We start from the raw sequence: 19,688 nt of genomic DNA on the forward strand, positions 1-19,688 counted from the left end.
TTACTGTACTTCCACACGACCACTGAGTGTAGCGAAACACATGAAAAATTAATCCAGACAAAGAAAGGTTTTGCCGGTGCCAGGGATCGAACCTGTGACCAGCGAGACAGGAGAGCCACTCCTTAACCATTTGGCCAAAGAGGTACCCCCCTCGCAGAGTGAGTTATGGGAGGCTCGCCCATCAGGCAAGTCGCTGCACTACAGCCTTACCCCAAATGAGTGAAACAAAAGTCCATCCACAACACCCGCTAGGTGGCTATGTGCATGCCAGACCTTTTTTGTTTATTGTTGTCTCATGCTGTTAGTGGTTGTGCTGTGACCTTACATTGTATGTATATGTATACAGTAAGTACTGGAATCAAGTATAATTCATAGTAGAATAATACTTTGGCCCAACTGGAAAGTTGAATAAGAAAATGGCCACCGCTGCTTCCATTGCTACTGCCGCCGTCATTGTGTACATGTGTGATGCTGAGATTTGGGAGTGAATTGGTGAAACTACAAAGGGAACATAATGCATAGTAGGAAGAATGAGGATTCCGAGAGGCTGATAAAACTCTGGAGTACTTATTGGTACGCTGCCACCACTCCATGATCTGAAAATTGAAATTTCCAGCTCAGTAGAGAGAAAAAAGGATGCGAGGAAGGAAATCATTCAGACATTGGAGAGTAGATAAATAACTTTGTGGTAGTGTGAGGATAGAGGCCACTCAAGGGGGTAGGTAGGTTAACTTCTCATACGCTGTCTTGACTTGTAAGCCGCGAGACCCAACCAAACCAGATGAAGTAGACTGGGATAATTATTAAACAACGTGCGTGAACAGTATGATTTATTCACTATTTGGAATCAGAGTGCTGGAAGGAGAGATGTACATAGCATATACAAGACTGAAATTCACAATTATCCATACACCAGAATATTATGCTCTGCTTGTTCAACATGAAACCCACTGAAAGGTAATTCCCTCCGAGAACATCGAGGAGATCACAGTTGGTCCGACGGGACTTGATGACCCCTAACCACTCTTTGAATTATATTTGGGAGTTGAGGTTCATCGTGAGAAAGGGCTCATGTGGGGACTCACCTATACCATGCAAGATGGCGCCACTATAAACACACTGCCTGCGCCCAGAAGCTGGCTGGGGCAGCATCAGGCCCCCCACCTGAAGGGCCTTGGCCATCCAGGCCCCACGGAAAGATGCCCTACGCCAACAGGCAATACAAGTGGATCAACAATGAGTACACTGAGGCTGAGTGTGAATATTACACCATGTTTGTCTACTCTTTAGTCTAACTTGGATAATCCTACATATGACTACAAATACACTTCTATCTTACTGTAATAAAGAATTAGGAAACTGGGGAAAGAGTGAGTGATTAAATGTGACAGATAGTAGAACTTGGGGAAGGAGAGGATGTCCGTTCTCTGCATACAATGGAAGAGAGAGCATTTGAGTCCCACTTTGGGAAGGAGAACTGTGATATATATACCCCACGCAAGGAGAGGAGGGGTAGCGAAGAAGAGTCAGGGGAAGAGGGACACAGAAATGGAAGATTCGTTTTTACCGCCTTGATTAATGGCTACCCAGGGTTTCTGGTATTTTTGATAGCGAAAAAAACTCTGGGCACTAAGTCACACAGTTAGGTGTCGAAAATCTAATGTTTTTGCTAATAATTTAACTGCTTGCAAGGGTCTGATGGGGAAGGAGATCAGAAGATGCTCGTAATTTGGTATTTAACGATTGATGACGCACAGAACTCATTTTTACAGTACAGTAAACCCCACTTAAGTCGGACCCAAATAAGCTGGGTTCTCTCAAACCCGTGACGCCGCAGCCCGAGTTGCCAACTCAGACCGCCCGCTGCAGCCTGGTTTGCAGAGGTGGAGCGCCTCCATGCTGTGATGATGTCATCAGCAAATATGGCGACCCAAACAAATACATATAAGTGCTTCCATTGCATTTCACCTCTCTGTGCCACCATAATCACTGCAGCTTCCTTTTCATCCTCTGTTGCAAGGAGCTCGTTGGCCAAAACAGCTTATGATGCATATTTAAACGTTGTCTGGAAGATCAGCAGACGCCATTTTGCTGCCAGAACAGCTAGTAAATGTCCTCAGAAGATCAGCGGATGCCATTTTACTGCCAGAACAGCTAGTAAATGTCCTCAGAAGATCAGCAGATGCCATTTTACTGCCAGAACAGCTAGTAAACGTCCTCAGAAGATCAGCAGATGCCATTTTACTGCCAGAGCAGCTTGTAAACGTCCTCAGAAGATCAGCGGATGCCATTTTGCTGCCAGTGAGATGCCGTTACCATAGCTACAACAAGGAACTGAGAGGCGCACAAAAGCGTTTGATAAAGGGGTCCGGGTTGCTCAGCGCCCAGGGTGGCCTGAGTCGCTCTCTTGAACGCACCGCTGATAGCTCTTACATCGTCCGAGTCATTTGAGGAGTTCTCTGAGTCATGTGAGGAGTTGTCCGAGCCGTTGGAGATGCGAAACGGGCGCTTGTGCCGCGGAACTGCCGGCGCCAAGATCAGTGTTTACACAGCAGACTTAGCAAGCGCATGGCAGTGTCTCCCTCAGCTTTCACTCGCTCGGTAGCCCTTATTGTTGCCTTTGTAATTCTACTATGGCTTCTAAGGGCAAGGCTGTGTCTTCCATGTCAGTTAGGAATCTGAAGATGCTGTCGGTGGCAGACAAAATGGCTGTTATACAGGACCATGAGAGAGGTGTGAGCCGTGCCGAGCTCATGGTGCAGTATGTGTGTGTGTGTGTGTACACCACGCGTGTGTGTGTACGCCGTGTGTGTATGTGTGTGCGTGCGCCATGTATGTAGTACCTATTTATGTAATGCTTTACACAGTCCATTTCAACTGTTAGTGGTAACAGGCGTGCAAAATGTGAAAAAAAATCCCTCGGGTAACTCGGATTTTTGAATAACTCGGATTGGCCTTTCCCCCAATTGGTCTGACTTATGCGGGGTGTACTGTATTTATTTTTAACTCGGCTATACATTATCTTGACGGATACAGAACTTCAAAGCTATAAAAAATTAGCTTCTTAGACACAAATCAATTGTTATGGTGTCATACAATTTATTCTTGTGAACTCCCTGGGGGTCCAAAGCAAGCAGGGGGGGGGGGAAGGAGGGGTGGCTCAGGCTCTCATGATTGAGAAATGAAAAAAATATCATAAAAGAGAGAAAGGAAAGGGAGGGAGGAAGGCATGTTGCATCACCTAGTTTTTGGGAAAATAAGATGAAGGAAGGAGAGGGTGGGGACAGGGGTAAGGATAGCAGGAGAGTACAGTACCCTCCCAAGTTTCGCGCTCACTTCGTTCCGCAGGTGTAGCGCTAAATTTGCGTATCGCGAAACTCGGGGTATTGAAAACACTGAAAAGCGCTTATTTGTTCCGGCCCGTGGAGAAGTTGACTTTTTCCCCACTTTACTCCCTTGTTATCTCAAAATATGTACTGTATAAAAAGGAAGAAAATGTGAAGAGAGAACGGGTCGTTTTGAAGCCGCAGCTGAAGGCGGCCGGCTGCCTTACGATTGGCTGACAGTTCTGAATACATGCTTGTGATTGGCCGAGTCCAATGACATCATCAACAGCGCTCATCCAATCAGTGGCCTCTAACTATGACGAAATGAAAGCTCTCTGAATCTGAAGTCAACGTTGATAGTTAAATCATTAGGTCGTAGCTTTTAATGTGGGCCATTAGTGCGCATCTCTGTGAATCTCGCCCCAACACGTGTGAACATGGTTACCCAACCACTAGTTTTCTAGAATTTTGTACAGAGATTCAAAATCGGCTGCAGTTCACGGGAAACTCATCAAAAATCTAGTCAGAAACTCAAGTCACCAGCATGTCGGTTATTTTCTCATGAGGTCGGTAAGTTGTGGTCACAAGAAAAAGAGGAGCGTATCAGCTGATCGGCTCAGTAGCTATCCGCGTGTTTATTCCAGTACCACAATGAGTTCCACGAAGCTAGTGGAGTAATCAGGTTGAGCAGGTCTTGGACTTGAGTCTTGTCCAAGCGTAGCCTCATTGTGTCTGGGTCCTCACTGCTAAGTTCTCATGGCACCTAACCCTAGAATAGTAGTGTTGTCCGGGACTCCGAATTTGGGCCTACTTTGCGTTGTGGATTGGACGCTCCAAGGCCTCCGGCGCTCGGCTGCCATGACATTTCAGTTTGTACTCTGTCCTTTGTGTGAGGTGTATTCTTGTTGCAGTGAGCAAGTGATGTCATTGTCGTTGCGCACGTAGGCGCAACATCCAGCTTTGGATTGAAATTTAGGATAGAGATAGTAGGAGGGAACTGAGTAGAGATTGCTGTCCGTAGCCTCAGAAACCTGTGTTTCAGTGAGGAAGAAAAGGTGAGGTTTAGAGGAAGAGAGATGGTGTTCCACAGAATGAAAATTAGAACGAAGATTGCGAATGTTGCAGAAATTGAGAAGAAAGAGGTTCGAAGAGTTATCAAGACACCTCTCGGGTCGGCAGCCAGAAGGGGAGTCCTCCATGGGGGGGGACTAACTCTCAGCACACCACGCCCACACGTGGGGTATTTAAATCCCTTCGCTAGGGGCATTTAACTTTACAATAGACAAAAAAATACACCACCACTCAATGCCTCTAAGCCTTGGGACAACATGTAACTCAATTTTGTATATTTTCTATTTTTATTTAAATATTCGACGGTGTACGCTCATTGTAAAAACCTTAATATTTACTGGAACTTACTAGAACTAGTCCCTCTCAGAGACTCGAGAGTACTACTTTAAAAGCCATTAGATGTTGAGACAACATGTAACTCAATTTTGTATATTTTCAATTTTTATTTTAATATTCGATGGTGTACTCTCACCATAAAACCCTTAATACTTACTGGAACTTAGCAGAACTGGTCCCTCTCAGAGACCCGAGAGTACTACTTTAAGACATAAACAAACATGGTGTAGACAGTGACATTGTCAGAGAGGTAACAGGTATAAAGTTTTAATATTTTAACACATTTTTTTTAAATACAGAAGCCCCCGGCCGTTCATGGGTATTTGGTTCCGCGAGATTCCCATGATCTGTGAATCCGTGATCGACGGAATTATAATCAAATAGGGAAAATTGGGTTTCGTTCTACCATCTCGATCGAATAAGAAAAAATGGATTTCCAAGTCATTTCTAAGCATTGTTATATAGTTTTACATACACATAAATCACAAATTAAATATGGACTGTAATAATTTAACACTCACGTCCAGGCAAGGGGTAATATAGGCTCTGTTTTTCCCTATATATCTTGTGTTTAAGCTACTATTGCCACTCTCCTGGTGATCTAAATTGTCTGATGTGATGGTTAGTTGTGTTATTTAATGCCCTGACCCGTCCAGTGAGCGAGAGTGAGGGTGTTAAGGTTCGTGGCCTCACCGTCCTCGCCGCGGCCACCATCTTGTTTGTTTTGCTCCGGGTACACCAGTGTTAACATAAGAACATAGGGAAACTGCAAGAAGCCGAGTGGCCTACACAGGGCAGCTCCAGAATCCCTCCCACTACTCACGATGGGTGAGGTGTAGTTTCAGGGGTTACAGGTAGAGGCTTGATCCTCGTTTACCTTCAGTACGGGCGTACGCTCCAGTACCCTGTCACCTTACTGTATCCACACCTCACTGCCACCTGTCATCCTCGTCCATGTAGCTATCCAGTCTACTCTTAAAACAAGCTATCATCCCTGCACTAACTATGTGATTGCTGAGTCTATTCCATTCCCCCACCTCCCTATTACTAAACCAATGCTTGCCTATATCTCTCCTAATTCTATACTTTTCTAATTTAAATCCATTACTGCGAGTTCTATCCTGCTGGCTAATTCTCAGTACTTTACTTATATTGCCTTTTTTGTAACCCTTGACCCATTTGATTATTTCTATCAGATCTCCCCGCACTCTTCGTCTTTCTAGTGAATGTAAGTTTAGATGTTTCAGCATATCTTGATATGGGAGGTTCCTCAGCCCCTGAATCATCTTGGTCATCCTCCTCTGAACTGATTCTAGCAAGTTGATGTCCATTCTGTAGTGTGGGCACCAAAACTGGACAGCATAATCTAAGTGGCCTAACTAATGCTAAATAGAGTCTGAGGATGGCCTCTGCACTCCTGTTGGTTACCATCCTGTTAATAAAGCCTAATAGCCTGTTAGCCCTATTCCTCGCACTAATACATTGCTTCCTTAGTTTTAGGTCAGAGTTCACTAACACTCCCAAATCCCTTTCACACTCAGACCTGCCTATCGCTGTGGAGTCTAAACTATACCCGTGTAATGGGTTGCATGTTCGTACACTAAGTACGCTACACTTGGTGATGTTAAAATTCATCTGCCATTTCTCTGACCAAGCTGACAGTTTGTCGAGATCCTCCTGCAGTGCTCTAGCATCCTCCCCTGTCCTAATAGTGCGTCCTATTTTGGTGTCATCTGGAAATTTTCCTGTCACTAGTTATCCCATTGTCTATGCCATTGATGTAGATAATGAATGAAAGCAGGCCTAAAACTGAACCTTGAGGAACCCCACTGGTAACATTACCCCATTTGGATTTTTTACCGTTAATGGTAACCCTCTGTTTCCTGTCGCTAATCCATGCCTTAATCCAATCAAATACCTTCCCTCTTACTCCATGAGCCCTGACTTTATTTAACAGTCTCTGGTGAGGTAACTTATCGAAGGCCTTACTAAAATCAATATAAACCACATCATAGCTCTCATCATTGTCAGCTGCCTCGTATACTCTATTGTAAAAGGATAAAAGATTAGTGATGCACGACTTTCCTTTAATAAACCCATGCTGTGAGTTGTGAATTAAATTATGTCTGTCTATATGGTCCCTAATACAATCAGCTATTATTGACTCAATCATTTAACCTATAGCTGACGTCAAACTAATCGCCCCATAGTTTTGCATAGAAGATTTGTCTCCCTTCTTAAATATTGGAATAACGTGTGCCTGCCTCCATGAAACAGGCACCACCCCTGTGTCTAGTGACTTTCTAAATACTTCTGTTAATTGCCCACTGATTTCAGTTTCACATTCCTTTATTACCCTTGGGAAAAGTTCATCTGGCCCTGGCGCCTTAGTGACTTTAAGTCTATCTATCTGTCTAATCACGAGCTCCCTACTTATGTTGATGTCGGTTAATCCTTCTACCTCTTTCCCCCTGTAGATCTGTTCTCCCTGAGGTATATCATCTAATCTTTCTTTGGTAAATACAGTTGAGAAATATCTGTTTAACGCCTCGCTCATTTCCTCATCTCTATCAATCAGTGTTTCTCCTGACTTAAGTGGCCCTATCTTATCCCTAACCTTGGTCTTATAAAGCTGAAAGAAGCCCTTTGGGTTGGTCTTTGCTTCCCTGGCAATTCTAATCTCATAATTACGTTTTGCCATACGTGTGTTCTTCTTTACTGTTCTAGCTAAATTGTTGTAATTTTTTGTTTTTTTGCAACAAAGGAAACAGCTCAAGGGCACACAAAAAAAAGAAACAGTAATAAAGAAAAAGCCCGCTTCTCGCTGCTCCCTTAGGTGAGTCTCCCCCCATTTGATTCTAACATAAAGTCCTCTTTTCCTTCCTATTTCAGTTTTTAGCCTGTCTGTCATCCATCGCGGGTAATTACCTGTTGACCTGACTTCCCTGTGAGGAATAAACTGTTTCTGCCCTAGTTTAATCTCCCTAACCAGACTATTGTACTCACCCTCCAAGCTACTGACCTGACTAGTGACCTCACCAGAGATTAACGCCCCTCCCTGCTCTGGGTCCTGACCTACCTCTGTTCTTACTCCCCTAATCCTTTGCAGCTGCTTTCTTAACCCCTCATGATCTGCCTTCCTGAAGTCAGGTATTAGTGTGTCGTTACTGCTTACTCTATCCTCCCATTTAATATCAAATTGAATTTGCTTATGATCACTGTTACCTAATGAATCCCCAACCTCAATGTTGCTTATTATGTCCTCTCTGTTAGTTAACAACAAATCCAAAATGTTTTCTTCCCTCGTTGGTGTTCTAATTAACTGTTTAAGGAAACTATCCTGTATCACATCTAACAAATCCTGTGCCTCTTGGTCTCCGGATAAAGTATCCCACTCTATGTTCCTATAATTGAAATCCCCAATTACACACACATTTCTATATCTTGATGCCCTACTAATCTCCCATAAAAGGGGTTGGCTACTATCCCTGGTAAGGTTGGGCAGTCTGTAAAGTACCCCTATGACAAGCTTTTCCTTCCTACCTATTGTTTCTACCCAGAGGGATTCTGTATTGCCATCTACCTTGATTGAGTTGTTAATGACACACTTAAGATTGTCCTTGACGAAGAGTGCGACCCCACCCCCTTCCGGCCTTGGAATAACTTATACCCTTCAATCTCTAATTCTGGGAGAAAGTGTCTGTCTGCAGTGTTTATCCATGACTGTGATCACTATCATAACAAATTTTTCTACGCACGCCTTTCCCCTCAATAAATCTATCTTATTCCTAACACTTCTGTTGTTTGTATAGTACACATTTAGACCTACCTCTTGCTTTACCCTGCAGCTGCTATTATTATTACTACATTTAATGCTCCCACTAGGTATTGCCATCTTAGGCCCCTTCTTACTTACCCTAAAAAACCCTGCAGGTCCCCCAATCCACATTCAAGGGCATCAGACAAGATCTGAACCCCTTCCTGTGAAAGGGGAACCCCGTCCCTCTGGTATAGGTGGTTCTTGCTAAAGAAACTGTCCCAGGCATCGACAAATGTCCATCCATTGGCTTTGCAACAATCTGCCAACCTGCAGCTTAATGCAATAGCCCTGGACAGCCAAGTGGCACCAACCCGCCATCTAGGCAGAACCCCACACACCACAGGAACCCCGCCCTTGGACGTAACTCTTCGAAGAGCCTCCCTGTAGTGACTCAGAAGCTGCTCGCTACCTAACCTGCCTATGTCTTTCCCTCCCACGCTCAGGCAGATGATGGGTTTGACTCCCTCGCCTGACATGCACGCCTCTACCATATCGCTGACATCCCTAATCCCCGCCCCTGGAAAACACACCCTGGTCCTACGTTTCCTATCTTTAGCACAGAAGACCCTATCTAAAAACCTGACCTGGCTATCCCCAACAACCAAAATGTTACCTCTGGGCAGGGATTTGTCAACTGTCTTCCTTTCCTTCATCTCCTGCTCCTCCACTATTTCCTCCTCCCTCGGCTCAGAGAGAGCCTGGAAGGAGTTGCGGCACTCCTCACCCACAGGAATGGACCCCTTCAACCTTAGGCAGCTGCCATGGCTCTGGACTACCTGCCGGCCCCCATCTTGTGGCGGTGTGCTATGTACAGTCGCGCTACGAAGTGTTGACACAGTTTTCATAATCTTTCGGACATGGAGCATCGGCTGGCAACATCTGGCAACTACCCTCGGGGAAACATTCTCTACCGACTTAGAAAAAACAACTACAGTAAAACCCCGATTATCCGAAAGCGGATTATCCGAAAAACCGGATTATCCGAAATTGATCTGGATAATGCAATTAAAATTTTATTTTTTTTCTATACTAAAACGTTATAAAACATCAAAAATAAATAAAAGTAACTACATATGTACTATATTAACACATTTAAAATTGATAAGAACAGTTAAAATGAATATGCTTTCTAATACGTATTGCTGAAACAGCTTGTAACGAATAGATCAATGTATTAGACAAAAAACATTAAACAAACTCTCAACAACACCACGTCCGCTTTCGCCCAGCAAGGACGTAGGTCTTGACGAACAAACTACTGCACGACTACTCACACGTACTCTCAAGACAACGACCCCCACACGACTCGCCTCTCCACTCCCTGCCACATTCCCCTTCCAACATACGAGTTGCGCGATAATATGAGTCATCATACTGTGTCTCCACCTGCACGATGCATCAAGGTCACACTTGCAAGCTTGCACAACCATTCACAATCGCACTCTGCAACATTCACAATTCAGATCTGCAACACTCACAAGTATCAACATACACTGGTCCAGACAAGGAGACACACAGACAAACATACAATTAAACATTTACATCACATGTTTTAAGCGTACTACTTTGTTTAGCGTAGCGTGTGTTTGTTTGGTTTCATTGTTTACATCGTCAGTCGGCGGCAGTCGCGTCACACACTTCACACTGGGCAGTCGCATCGCGTTCTACCTGTGCTTCGACCTCACTTCTTTCTACATCACCATGCCGAAAGAAACCGGGAAAAGGAAGAAAGTCGTCCTTACCATACAGCAGAACACAATGCCGACGATCAAACTGGCGGCGATCAAAATGGCGGCCACAAATCCAGATTATCCGAAAAATCGGCTTATCCGAAAGAGGCTTCCCCCCTTCCATTTTGGATAATCGGGGTTTTACTACTTAATTTTAAAGTCTAGTTTTGCACACCTAATAGATATCAATGATTCCCTTAAATGCAATGAAAATTTAACAGTGTACTCTATGTGAATGTGGCGAAGAGAAATATATTGGAATGATAGGCTATGTAGCCACCCACATTCGATTACAGCGTCACCAGGCCGGAGTAGAGGTCACTTCACTATTCATACCTACAAGTGATAAATAATATTATTTTGATCAGATGTATACAATAAACTCAACAGTGATGAATGGAAGAAAGTGGTTGGCTAGCAGTGCAGCGCTGACCAAGCATCGTCTCTACCCAGACAATAGGCTATATTGCGTCGTCTGTCGTGTGTCTCGTGCAACTTTGAATTACATGTCTGGCCACTTGTCGATACTTCTCTTTGGATTTTACCATTAATAAAAAATATAGACATTTGATTTTGTGATTTTTTTTCAGAATCTCGCTGATTTCATACACACAAGATTTATATAGTCATGCATGAATGTCGTTCCCGATGACGTCATCATCAAATGCGAGCTCATTATGTAGTATTTATTATGCATTTCATCAAATGAAGTGCAACTGATTATTTTTTCCTATTATTTTATAAAATAGGGTTTATCACTACATCGAACAAAAGAGTAATATATTTGTGCAGTTATATATATACTTAGTCTTAATATAGAACTCATTTGACTCGTTTAATGTCTTGAACGAAAACTGTATCAAAATGTTTCGGCAGAGCTGCTTAATATATCGTTATAAGGTAAAAATGTAATGCCCCGACGAGCTTATTTTTCATCCTTTCTATTTCCCAACACGGCCTCTGCATGTATCGAAACACATGAGAAATTAATCAAGACAAGGAGAGGGTATTCCCCGGCTGCCTGGGATTGAACCCGCGACCAGCGTGACGGGAGAGCCACTCCTTACCGAGTCGGCCAAAGAGGTACCCCACTGGCTAAGTGGGTTATGGGAGGCTCGTTCATCAGGCCGTCGCCGCACTACAAAAACTTCCACTCTATTGAATTTATTTCCTTTCTCAATATCATATTTTGTGTGTCTATAACAAAATCACTCCCAAACACCCCTTCTCTTTGAGTAATATGATGTATTAGTTGAACGAAAGTCATTGCGAACGGTCAACACTTCGTAGTGCGACTGTACATCGCCTGTCTGAGGACCTGATGAACGAAGAACTCGATTTTCCTTCCTCATGGCCTCCACAGTCCTCTTCAACTCTTCTATTCTCTCCAAGAGAGAATTCACCAACTCAACTGTACCCCCACTGGCCCCGCCTCCTCCCTTCACTGCACCACCGTCACGCATCCCACCAGACATGGTCAACTCAAGAGCTAGCCAGAGCACGTCCTATCACCTTGAAGACCTGAGGTGAACCAGATCGGTGTTGCCAGATCATCGTACTTAGCACATAGTATATTCCATTTCCTGGCCCACAACTATTGCATAAAACATCCCTAATTAACGGTTTTAACAATAACTTTAACTGAATATCGTTATTAGTGCGGGGACAATGTTGCCAAGCTTGAAAGACCCAAAAAGCATCTATGTATATCATACTTAAGGATTATTTCGCTTACTTTAACACTGTAATGTTCCGTTTGGGAGGGAAAGAGATGTAAAGTTATTCTAGTTTTATTAATTATGTTTCTGTGTCCCAGATTAATGAGTTTTCACTACAGTGCACATAGGATAACTGGTTCTTAACCTCCATGATCCTGTCAGCCAAACGTCAGACCCACGGGGAAATATGTAGTGTGAATAGCACTGTGGCCTTCCATGCATGAATATGACACAAATTGAATTTTGATGTTTAGAAAGCAAAAATAAGTAAGTTTCCTTTAGAAAGAGACAGTCCCGTATATCCATCCCAAGATCCAGCCCCAGGGATGGTTTCTTTGTTTACCTTGTGCAACGTTCGAGCTGGGCGCTACAGACCGCGTTTACGCGAGTTTTCATCCGCGTTCGGCGGGGGGTCGCAAATACCTTACCCTGTATAAGCAAATCCTTGAACAGTGAAGCCATGAACGGCGGGGGGCATCTGTATAAGGAAGTGTGAAAATAAGTTTAATTTGTGCTCTACATTGTATTTTTAGTTGGAATATTTTGTACACTTTTAAAACAAAAGAAAGTGTGTTTTGCGTGTCGTCAGGTTTGGTGTACAACCATCCGCTAGTTTGTTTAAGTATAAGTATTGTTAAGCGTCTTCTCTTGATTTTCTTCTCGACTGGTGTTGTTTTATGTGAAATAGCAGTAAGTACTACTGTTATATATTGTTACTATCGAAAAAGAGTTGCCGTTGTTGGTGTAGAAGCGATCACAACCTTGCTTACGTTTGTGGAGAGGTTTGCAGCTTAATTTAAATGTCGCTGCAGCACTAAGAGTTCACTAGCTAGTGTCCCAAAGCTGAACCTTGACCTTATAAGATGCAGGCTGATTTTCTGGGACAGTTTTTTTTTAACCCCGAAGGGAAGCAGAAAACATGAGCAGATGCCTTCTCAGGTTGCAAAACACATACTTTTTAAGTACGTTTCTAGTATAGACTCATTTAATAAAAGTTTTACAGAAATTTACACTGGTTTGAATGGTAAAAAGTTTATCAATTATTGCAGTAAGTAGGCTGGAAATTATGAAAACTGAAAATCAGTAGAGTTTTAAAATTCATCAGACAAAAAAAAAAAAAATCATAAAACTAAAGTTGTAGATATCAAAGAGACAAACATAAAGATGTAGAATTTGCTGAAAAATAAAATTTTGCTAACCTCCAGGCAGGTCAGAAGTGGCGCGACACCTTATTATTGCTGGTTGTGCACATACATTTAGGTGTAGACTTTAGCAACTTTGATAGATTCCACAGCATTTAGCGCCTCATTTTGAGGTTGTGGGTGAAGTGGGGGACTTGGTTGTGGAGTCGGGGTTCTTCTTTGCATGAGGGCATGAGTCACAGACCCACAATTACCCTCATCCTGCCCCGACCAGCCGGCACATGATAAACATGATTTATTTGTCTCAACCCCCCAAAGTGGACAAGCTCTAGTAGAACTGGATGGCTCAAAAGAGGGAGCTGCCTTGCAGTGACAAACCCCAGCAGAAGTGGATGACGCAGTAGAGTTAGGGGCTGCAGATCCCTTATCCATAACAACTAACACTGTGACTGACCCAAAAGATTGATGTTGTTGTGTATCTCAGTGTAAGGTTGCCATTTAGTGTATTTAAGATGCAGGACATTAATGAAAGTCATAAGGAGTCAAGGAAAATAAAAGAAACTGGAGGTGTCTGCATGCAGGACACTCATCCATGTACTGAACCCATCAACATTCCTGCCTGTGGGTCACTCTTCCTTAGGGGTCAAATATCCTCACATCCTCAACTATCTTGTATATCATCTGTACTAGAGATGTATCGGATACCAAATTTTAGAGTTGCACGAAGGTGGAGCCGGATATCTGTTTTTCATAAAATGTGGTTGCGGATAAAACTGCAGAAGTTAAGATGTTATTTTTTGCAGATGTGGACAGAACTGCGGATTATTTTTACTTCAATGTCTGTGGTTGCGGATGGGGACGCTTTTTTTTTTTTTTTTTCAGCACAATTGCAGTATAAAGTACATTTATGAAGTATGCATAAATGAGAGAGAGAGAGAGAGAGAGAGAGAGAGAGAGAGAGAGAGAGAGAGAGAGAGAGGAACAGGGACAGATAGGTGCAAGGAACAGAGAGGATACATGGGTGAAAAGAAATAGAGAGAAAAGGGATTATGACAAAAAGAAAGGAGAAATATTGTATGGGTAGAGCTCCACAACCTCCGCGGTTCTTTGACACGGAGGCGGATAATTATGCGGAGCTTTTATTATCTGAAAAGGTGGAGACAGATAATGATGCGGGGCTCTTATTGTCTGAAAACGTGGATGTGGATTGTATTGCACATATTATTTTTACTGTGGAGGCGGATATCTGATACATCACTAATGTTTACATCCTTTCTTACTATTGTAAACCTTATATCCAACTACATGAGTCACAGTACTTGTACTTCAGTTGCCCTAACCACTGACTTATAAAAATCTTCAACACTTCGCTTACTCCAAAAATGTGTTCTGGTGCTCTTCTCAGTAATTTATATTGGCTCCTTTTATAAATCTGCATGTATTTACTAACATGCAGTCTCTCACTTACCTCATAAGCTTCCTCCTCACATAAGCTATCATATAACCACAGTCTTAACTCCTTCACTTCGGCTGGGGCTAAACAGCACCCCGCACCGTATCCGAGATCGCTGCGCGCACCAAATTTCAAATGTCACTATTGAATATAACAAGTTTTCAACCATAAACTCAACATAATCATGTATTATATATGAAAACATGCAGAATTAATTGGTGCACATAAAGAAAACCACTATGGCCAGGCCAAAACAGCGCCCCGCGCTGTATCCGAGATCGCTGCGCCCACAAAATTTCAAATGTCGCTATTGAATATAATAAGTTTTCAGCCATAAACTCAACACAATCATCATGTATTGTATATGAAAACATGCAGAATTGAATGGTGCACATTAAGAAACTCACTACGGCCGGGCCAAAACAGCGCTGCGCGCGCCAAATTTCAAATGTTGCTATTGAATACGACAAGTTTTGAGCTATAAACTCAACATAACCATCATGTATTATATATGAAAACATGCAGAATTAAATGGTGCACATAAAGAAGCATAAATTAATTGATTACTTTGAGATGTAAGTATAAATATAAAGATAAAATAACTCGTTTATTGGCTAATGCTCGCCAGGACGCAGTATGCACGTCCTCGGATATGGTTCTGGGCACGCAAGGATGCAGTATATGTGTCCTCGTGTTGAAGGGGTTAAATAAAATTGGGTATGATTAGAAATGTGTCACTTTTAGCTTCAGGAATGGGATTATAAGATAAGTGAATAGGTAGGAGTATCTTCTGTTATATATGTTAAATGTATTTTTGATTAAGTATGCTTGATATTTGTATATCAGATGGTCAATCCATATTTTGACTGATTACAGCACCCTCCCGAGTTTTGCGCTATCCGAGTTTCACGATCCACGAGTTTCGCTTTTAGCCCTAAATTCTTACCATCCCAACTTTCGCGCATTATCACCCCGAGTTTTGCGCTGCTTTGACATGTACGGGTCATGTCTACTTACCATCGGCGTCACGCACGCACCTTTAACCCTTTCATGGCTAAACACTCGCAGCGAGTGTTAGGCGTATTTGCTGGTGGTGCTAAACGCTTGCTGCAAGCTCCAGCCGCACTCAAATCTCCCGCGTGTGAGAGTGTTCCAACAATATTTCTCACAACACAGGATTGCCAATTGAGTGAGTTCACAAAATTTGGTGGAAAATCATGTCAGCCAAACGCGGAAAATCTACGGACGACTAGGACGAGCAACAGGTGGATGTTGTTATCCAATATAGCGACATTTTTGCATAGCTTCACCTATCACATGACTGATATTTTGACCAAATAGTTGTAAATTTTGCAGTTGGCAATACTGCCCTGCCAGCACCCCATCATCAAGAGATCTACAGTAGTTGCCTTACGGCTGACCGTCTCGCACGTTTAAATGTACGTCTTCACAGGCAACACCCCCTGAACGTGCCTGTACTTTCACAGGAAAGGCTTTCATTATTGAATCATATAGATCTTGGCCTCCTCTTTCCAATGGTATTTTTGTTTTTAGCTGTGATGAATAGTTTTTGAGATACAGAGGTTAAAAGAGCGAGCACTAGCGTCACTTGCTGGTGGTGCTAAAAGCTCGCTGCGAGCGCCAGTCACACTCACAGCAAAAAACACCCCCTGAATGTGCCTGTATGTTCACAGGAGAGGCTTACATAACCGAATCTTATAGATCTTGGCCTCCTCTTTCCAATGGTGTTTTTGTTTTGTAGCTGTGATGAACAGTTTTTGAGATACAGCGGTTAAAAGAGATCCCCTTCCCCTGCTAGGATGCCCGAGCGCACCTGGGGGGATAGTCTCGTTGTGAGCGCTTAGCAATGAAAGGGTTAAAGGAAGTATCACACTGGACGTTTTACTCAAAACATTGTGGCTATGGCAAGAGAGAGAGAGAGAGAGAGAGAGAGAGAGAGAGAGAGAGAACAGGTCGTTTTGAAGCCGCAGCTGAAGGCGGCTGCCTTACAATTGGCTGACAGTTCTGAAAACACGCTTGTGATTCGCTGGGAGTCTGATGACGTCATCGCTGACGCTCATCCAATCGGCGGCTTCATTGCCTTAAGGCGGTGTCCCAATGGCCGTTTTCGTCCAACCGTTGGGGCTACGGGCAACGCCTGTACTCCCAACCGGGAGGAAGTTCACAGCTATCCGTATCCTGGTGTCACACGGGCTTTTTTCTTCCCACCGCGTTGGCGCCAGCTAGGGCAACCGGCAACTCCAACTTTTCCGGGTGTGCGTCACACACGGCCAAGGTTGGTTGCCCGTATCCACATCCACAACGTAAACAAAGCACTTGCCCTATCTCAATCAACATGTCGTCATCTGCTAAAGTAAGGGCTGTCGCGGCTTGTGTTGCCATTACCCAAGTCATGGACTTGTTGCTGCAGTTAAATGGAAGGAAGAAACAGTTGTGGGTGTGGCATGCCTGTGGTTCCTCCATGCCAGTTCTCATTGTCACCACTGCGTGTGCACGGCCAACCCACCCATCTTGACTCAACCACATAAACACATGGATTGAATAACAACACACACACACACACACACAAGCACACGCACACACCAGACTTATAAGCAACCATTGCAGATGTTTCTGACGAACAGAAATGACCTCACCATTTCTTAAGTGTGTTAGAACATATTTGGTGAGTCGCTCACATGAACCAAACCTAGCTCTTGGCAAGAAGAGAGCAGTCGTCTTTAACAGTCTTGCTTGTGCCATGGCAGGTCTCGGGCCGACCATCAGGCCCAGATGGATAGTTTACCGGTGCCATAGCCCAGATGTAAAAAAAAAAAAAAAAAAAAAAACTCCACAGGTCAGAACAGATAAGCGCTTTTTCAGTGTTTTCAATACCTTGAGTTTCGTGATCCTCGAGTTTAGCACTATACCTTCGGAACGAAGCGAGCGCGAAACTCGAGAGGGTACTGTAGAAATAAAATTTTAGTACATATTGAGTATATCAACTCTTCAGAATGTAGAAATTGAAATGTGTCCCTAATACTTTTTGTTTCTTACACAAAGGATGATTCGTGTGCCTTGATATTAGATTCTGAAACGGTTCTCCTGAATTCTGGCAAAGTGGAAGATGACCCAATGGAAAGCCAGCTTGTTTCAGTGCCTCAGCTTATAGGTGAGTGATCTACTGATTGACATCTACTGCCCCCGTTAAATTTTTCACCATTTTCCCCTTTCATTTGCAGTACTTTGCTGTGTACTGTGTTCCTACTTATATTAAGTCATGGTAACTACCTAATTTTCAATTTTCATTGATTATCATGGCAGTAAGTTGTAAAATAAAACTGAGAAACTGTGTGTGTGTGTGTGTGTGTGTATTTACCTATTTGTGGTCTACTGGGCCCGAGCTATGCTCTAATAGTCCCGTCTCCATATCTAAATTTATCCAGCCTTTCCTTCATATGTTGGACACTGCTTGCCCCCACCACCTCTTTCTGCAAGCTGTTCCATGTGTTAACACTTCTATGTGGAAAACTATACTTTTTCAAGTCACTCAAACAGGTTCTTTTTTAAATCATTTTAAATACAGTATATATTTTGATTTAAATCATGATTTTTTTCACTGATTTAAATTGATTTAAATCAATTGATTTAAATCATTTGATTTAAATCAAACCAACCCTGTCTGTTACTAATATTTTTTTCTTGTCATTTTAGATGCTGATCAAAAGATGATTTGCCCAACTTTTGCTCCATTTAATTTTACATCCTGGAAGTTGGGTGATGAAGACTCCTTCTGTGACATATCAAGACTTATGGGCAGCGACGAGGATGAGGATGATTCAGAGCCAGCAGATGTGCACAAGTTTGATGTAAATGCTATTCCTGAACCTATTTATGATGACATGGATTGTGATGGTGATTATGGTAAGGAAAATGTTTAGGTCCTTAGCAACCTATACTCTGTCTGTCTCTAGCTCAGAATTAGAACCTAAGCTTCTTTGGTAAACTTTTTGCCAATTGAATAACGGCTCAAGACAGACTCACCCGCTTAGTATAGGACGTGGTCTCTCCATACCATAAGTTATATATCTTTTTTTCTGTATCATTTATGTTGCTTGATATTTGGCTTTACCTATTCATCAATGAATTATAATGAATTATAATTTTAATTAGAATAGAATTATAATCAGTCACTAGAAAAAGTTTGAATTGAATAATAGTAAACTTTGTAATACAAGCAACAACTGCTCATTGATTGGGTTGCATTTCAAAGAAAATTGTTGAATGCTACTTTGTTGAATAATGAGCCTGTTTTTTCACCATGATATTTAAAATCATTGCCTCACTCATGGACATGGAAGCAGGGCCCGAGAATGGGGGGGAGGATCTGGTATCTCAGCACCAGGGCCCAACCTCATAGGGGGCCCGGCCGCCCGGGCATGATGTGTGTAAATTAAAATACTTAGGGGCCCAGAATTACTTGCAGCACCAGGTCCCAATGGTACCTCTATCTGGCGCTGCATGGAAGACTAGACACGGCAGGCTGGCCTTAATTTTTTTTTCTTGAGTTCTAATTACATATATATATATATATATATATATATATATATATATATATATATATATATATATATATATATATATATATATATATATTGTTTTGTTGCCCTTGTACAGCTCTTTTGTTGTAAAAAACAAATATATATATATATATATATATATATATATATATATATATATATATATATATATATATATATATATATATATATATTTTTTTACAACAAAGAGGACAAGTCATAGGCAGGAGGAAATACAGATGAAAGAAGGCTGCTCCAGAGTTTACCAGTGTAAGGGATGAAGGAGTGAAGATGCTGGTTAACTCTTGCATAAGGGGTTTGGACAGTATAGGGATGAGCAAGAGTAGAGAGTCATGTGCTGTGGGGCCGTGAGAGGGGGGGAGGCATGCAGTTAGCAAGTTCAGAAGAGCAGTCAGTGTGAAAATATCGATAGAAGATAGAGAGAGAGGCAACATGACGGCGGAATTTAAGAGGTAGAAGACCATCAGTAAGAGGTCTTACATTTCAGCCCG

The 19,688-nt window shown here is 42.6% G+C and overlaps 1 protein-coding gene across 1 annotated transcript in view; it reads left to right on the forward strand.

The window, feature by feature from the left end:
• The window catches only part of LOC126981364 (condensin complex subunit 2-like), a 161,175-nt gene that overhangs the window by 31,048 nt on the left and 110,439 nt on the right, over positions 1–19,688 (forward strand). The window contains exons 4-5 of the mRNA XM_050832386.1: positions 17,660–17,768; positions 18,311–18,520. Coding sequence (XP_050688343.1) covers positions 17,660–17,768; positions 18,311–18,520 — 319 coding nt within the window. The remainder of the gene's footprint in view (positions 1–17,659; positions 17,769–18,310; positions 18,521–19,688) is intronic.

Source organism: Eriocheir sinensis, chromosome 47 (genome assembly GCF_024679095.1).
Source record: "Eriocheir sinensis breed Jianghai 21 chromosome 47, ASM2467909v1, whole genome shotgun sequence".
Classification (NCBI taxonomy): domain Eukaryota; kingdom Metazoa; phylum Arthropoda; class Malacostraca; order Decapoda; family Varunidae; genus Eriocheir; species Eriocheir sinensis.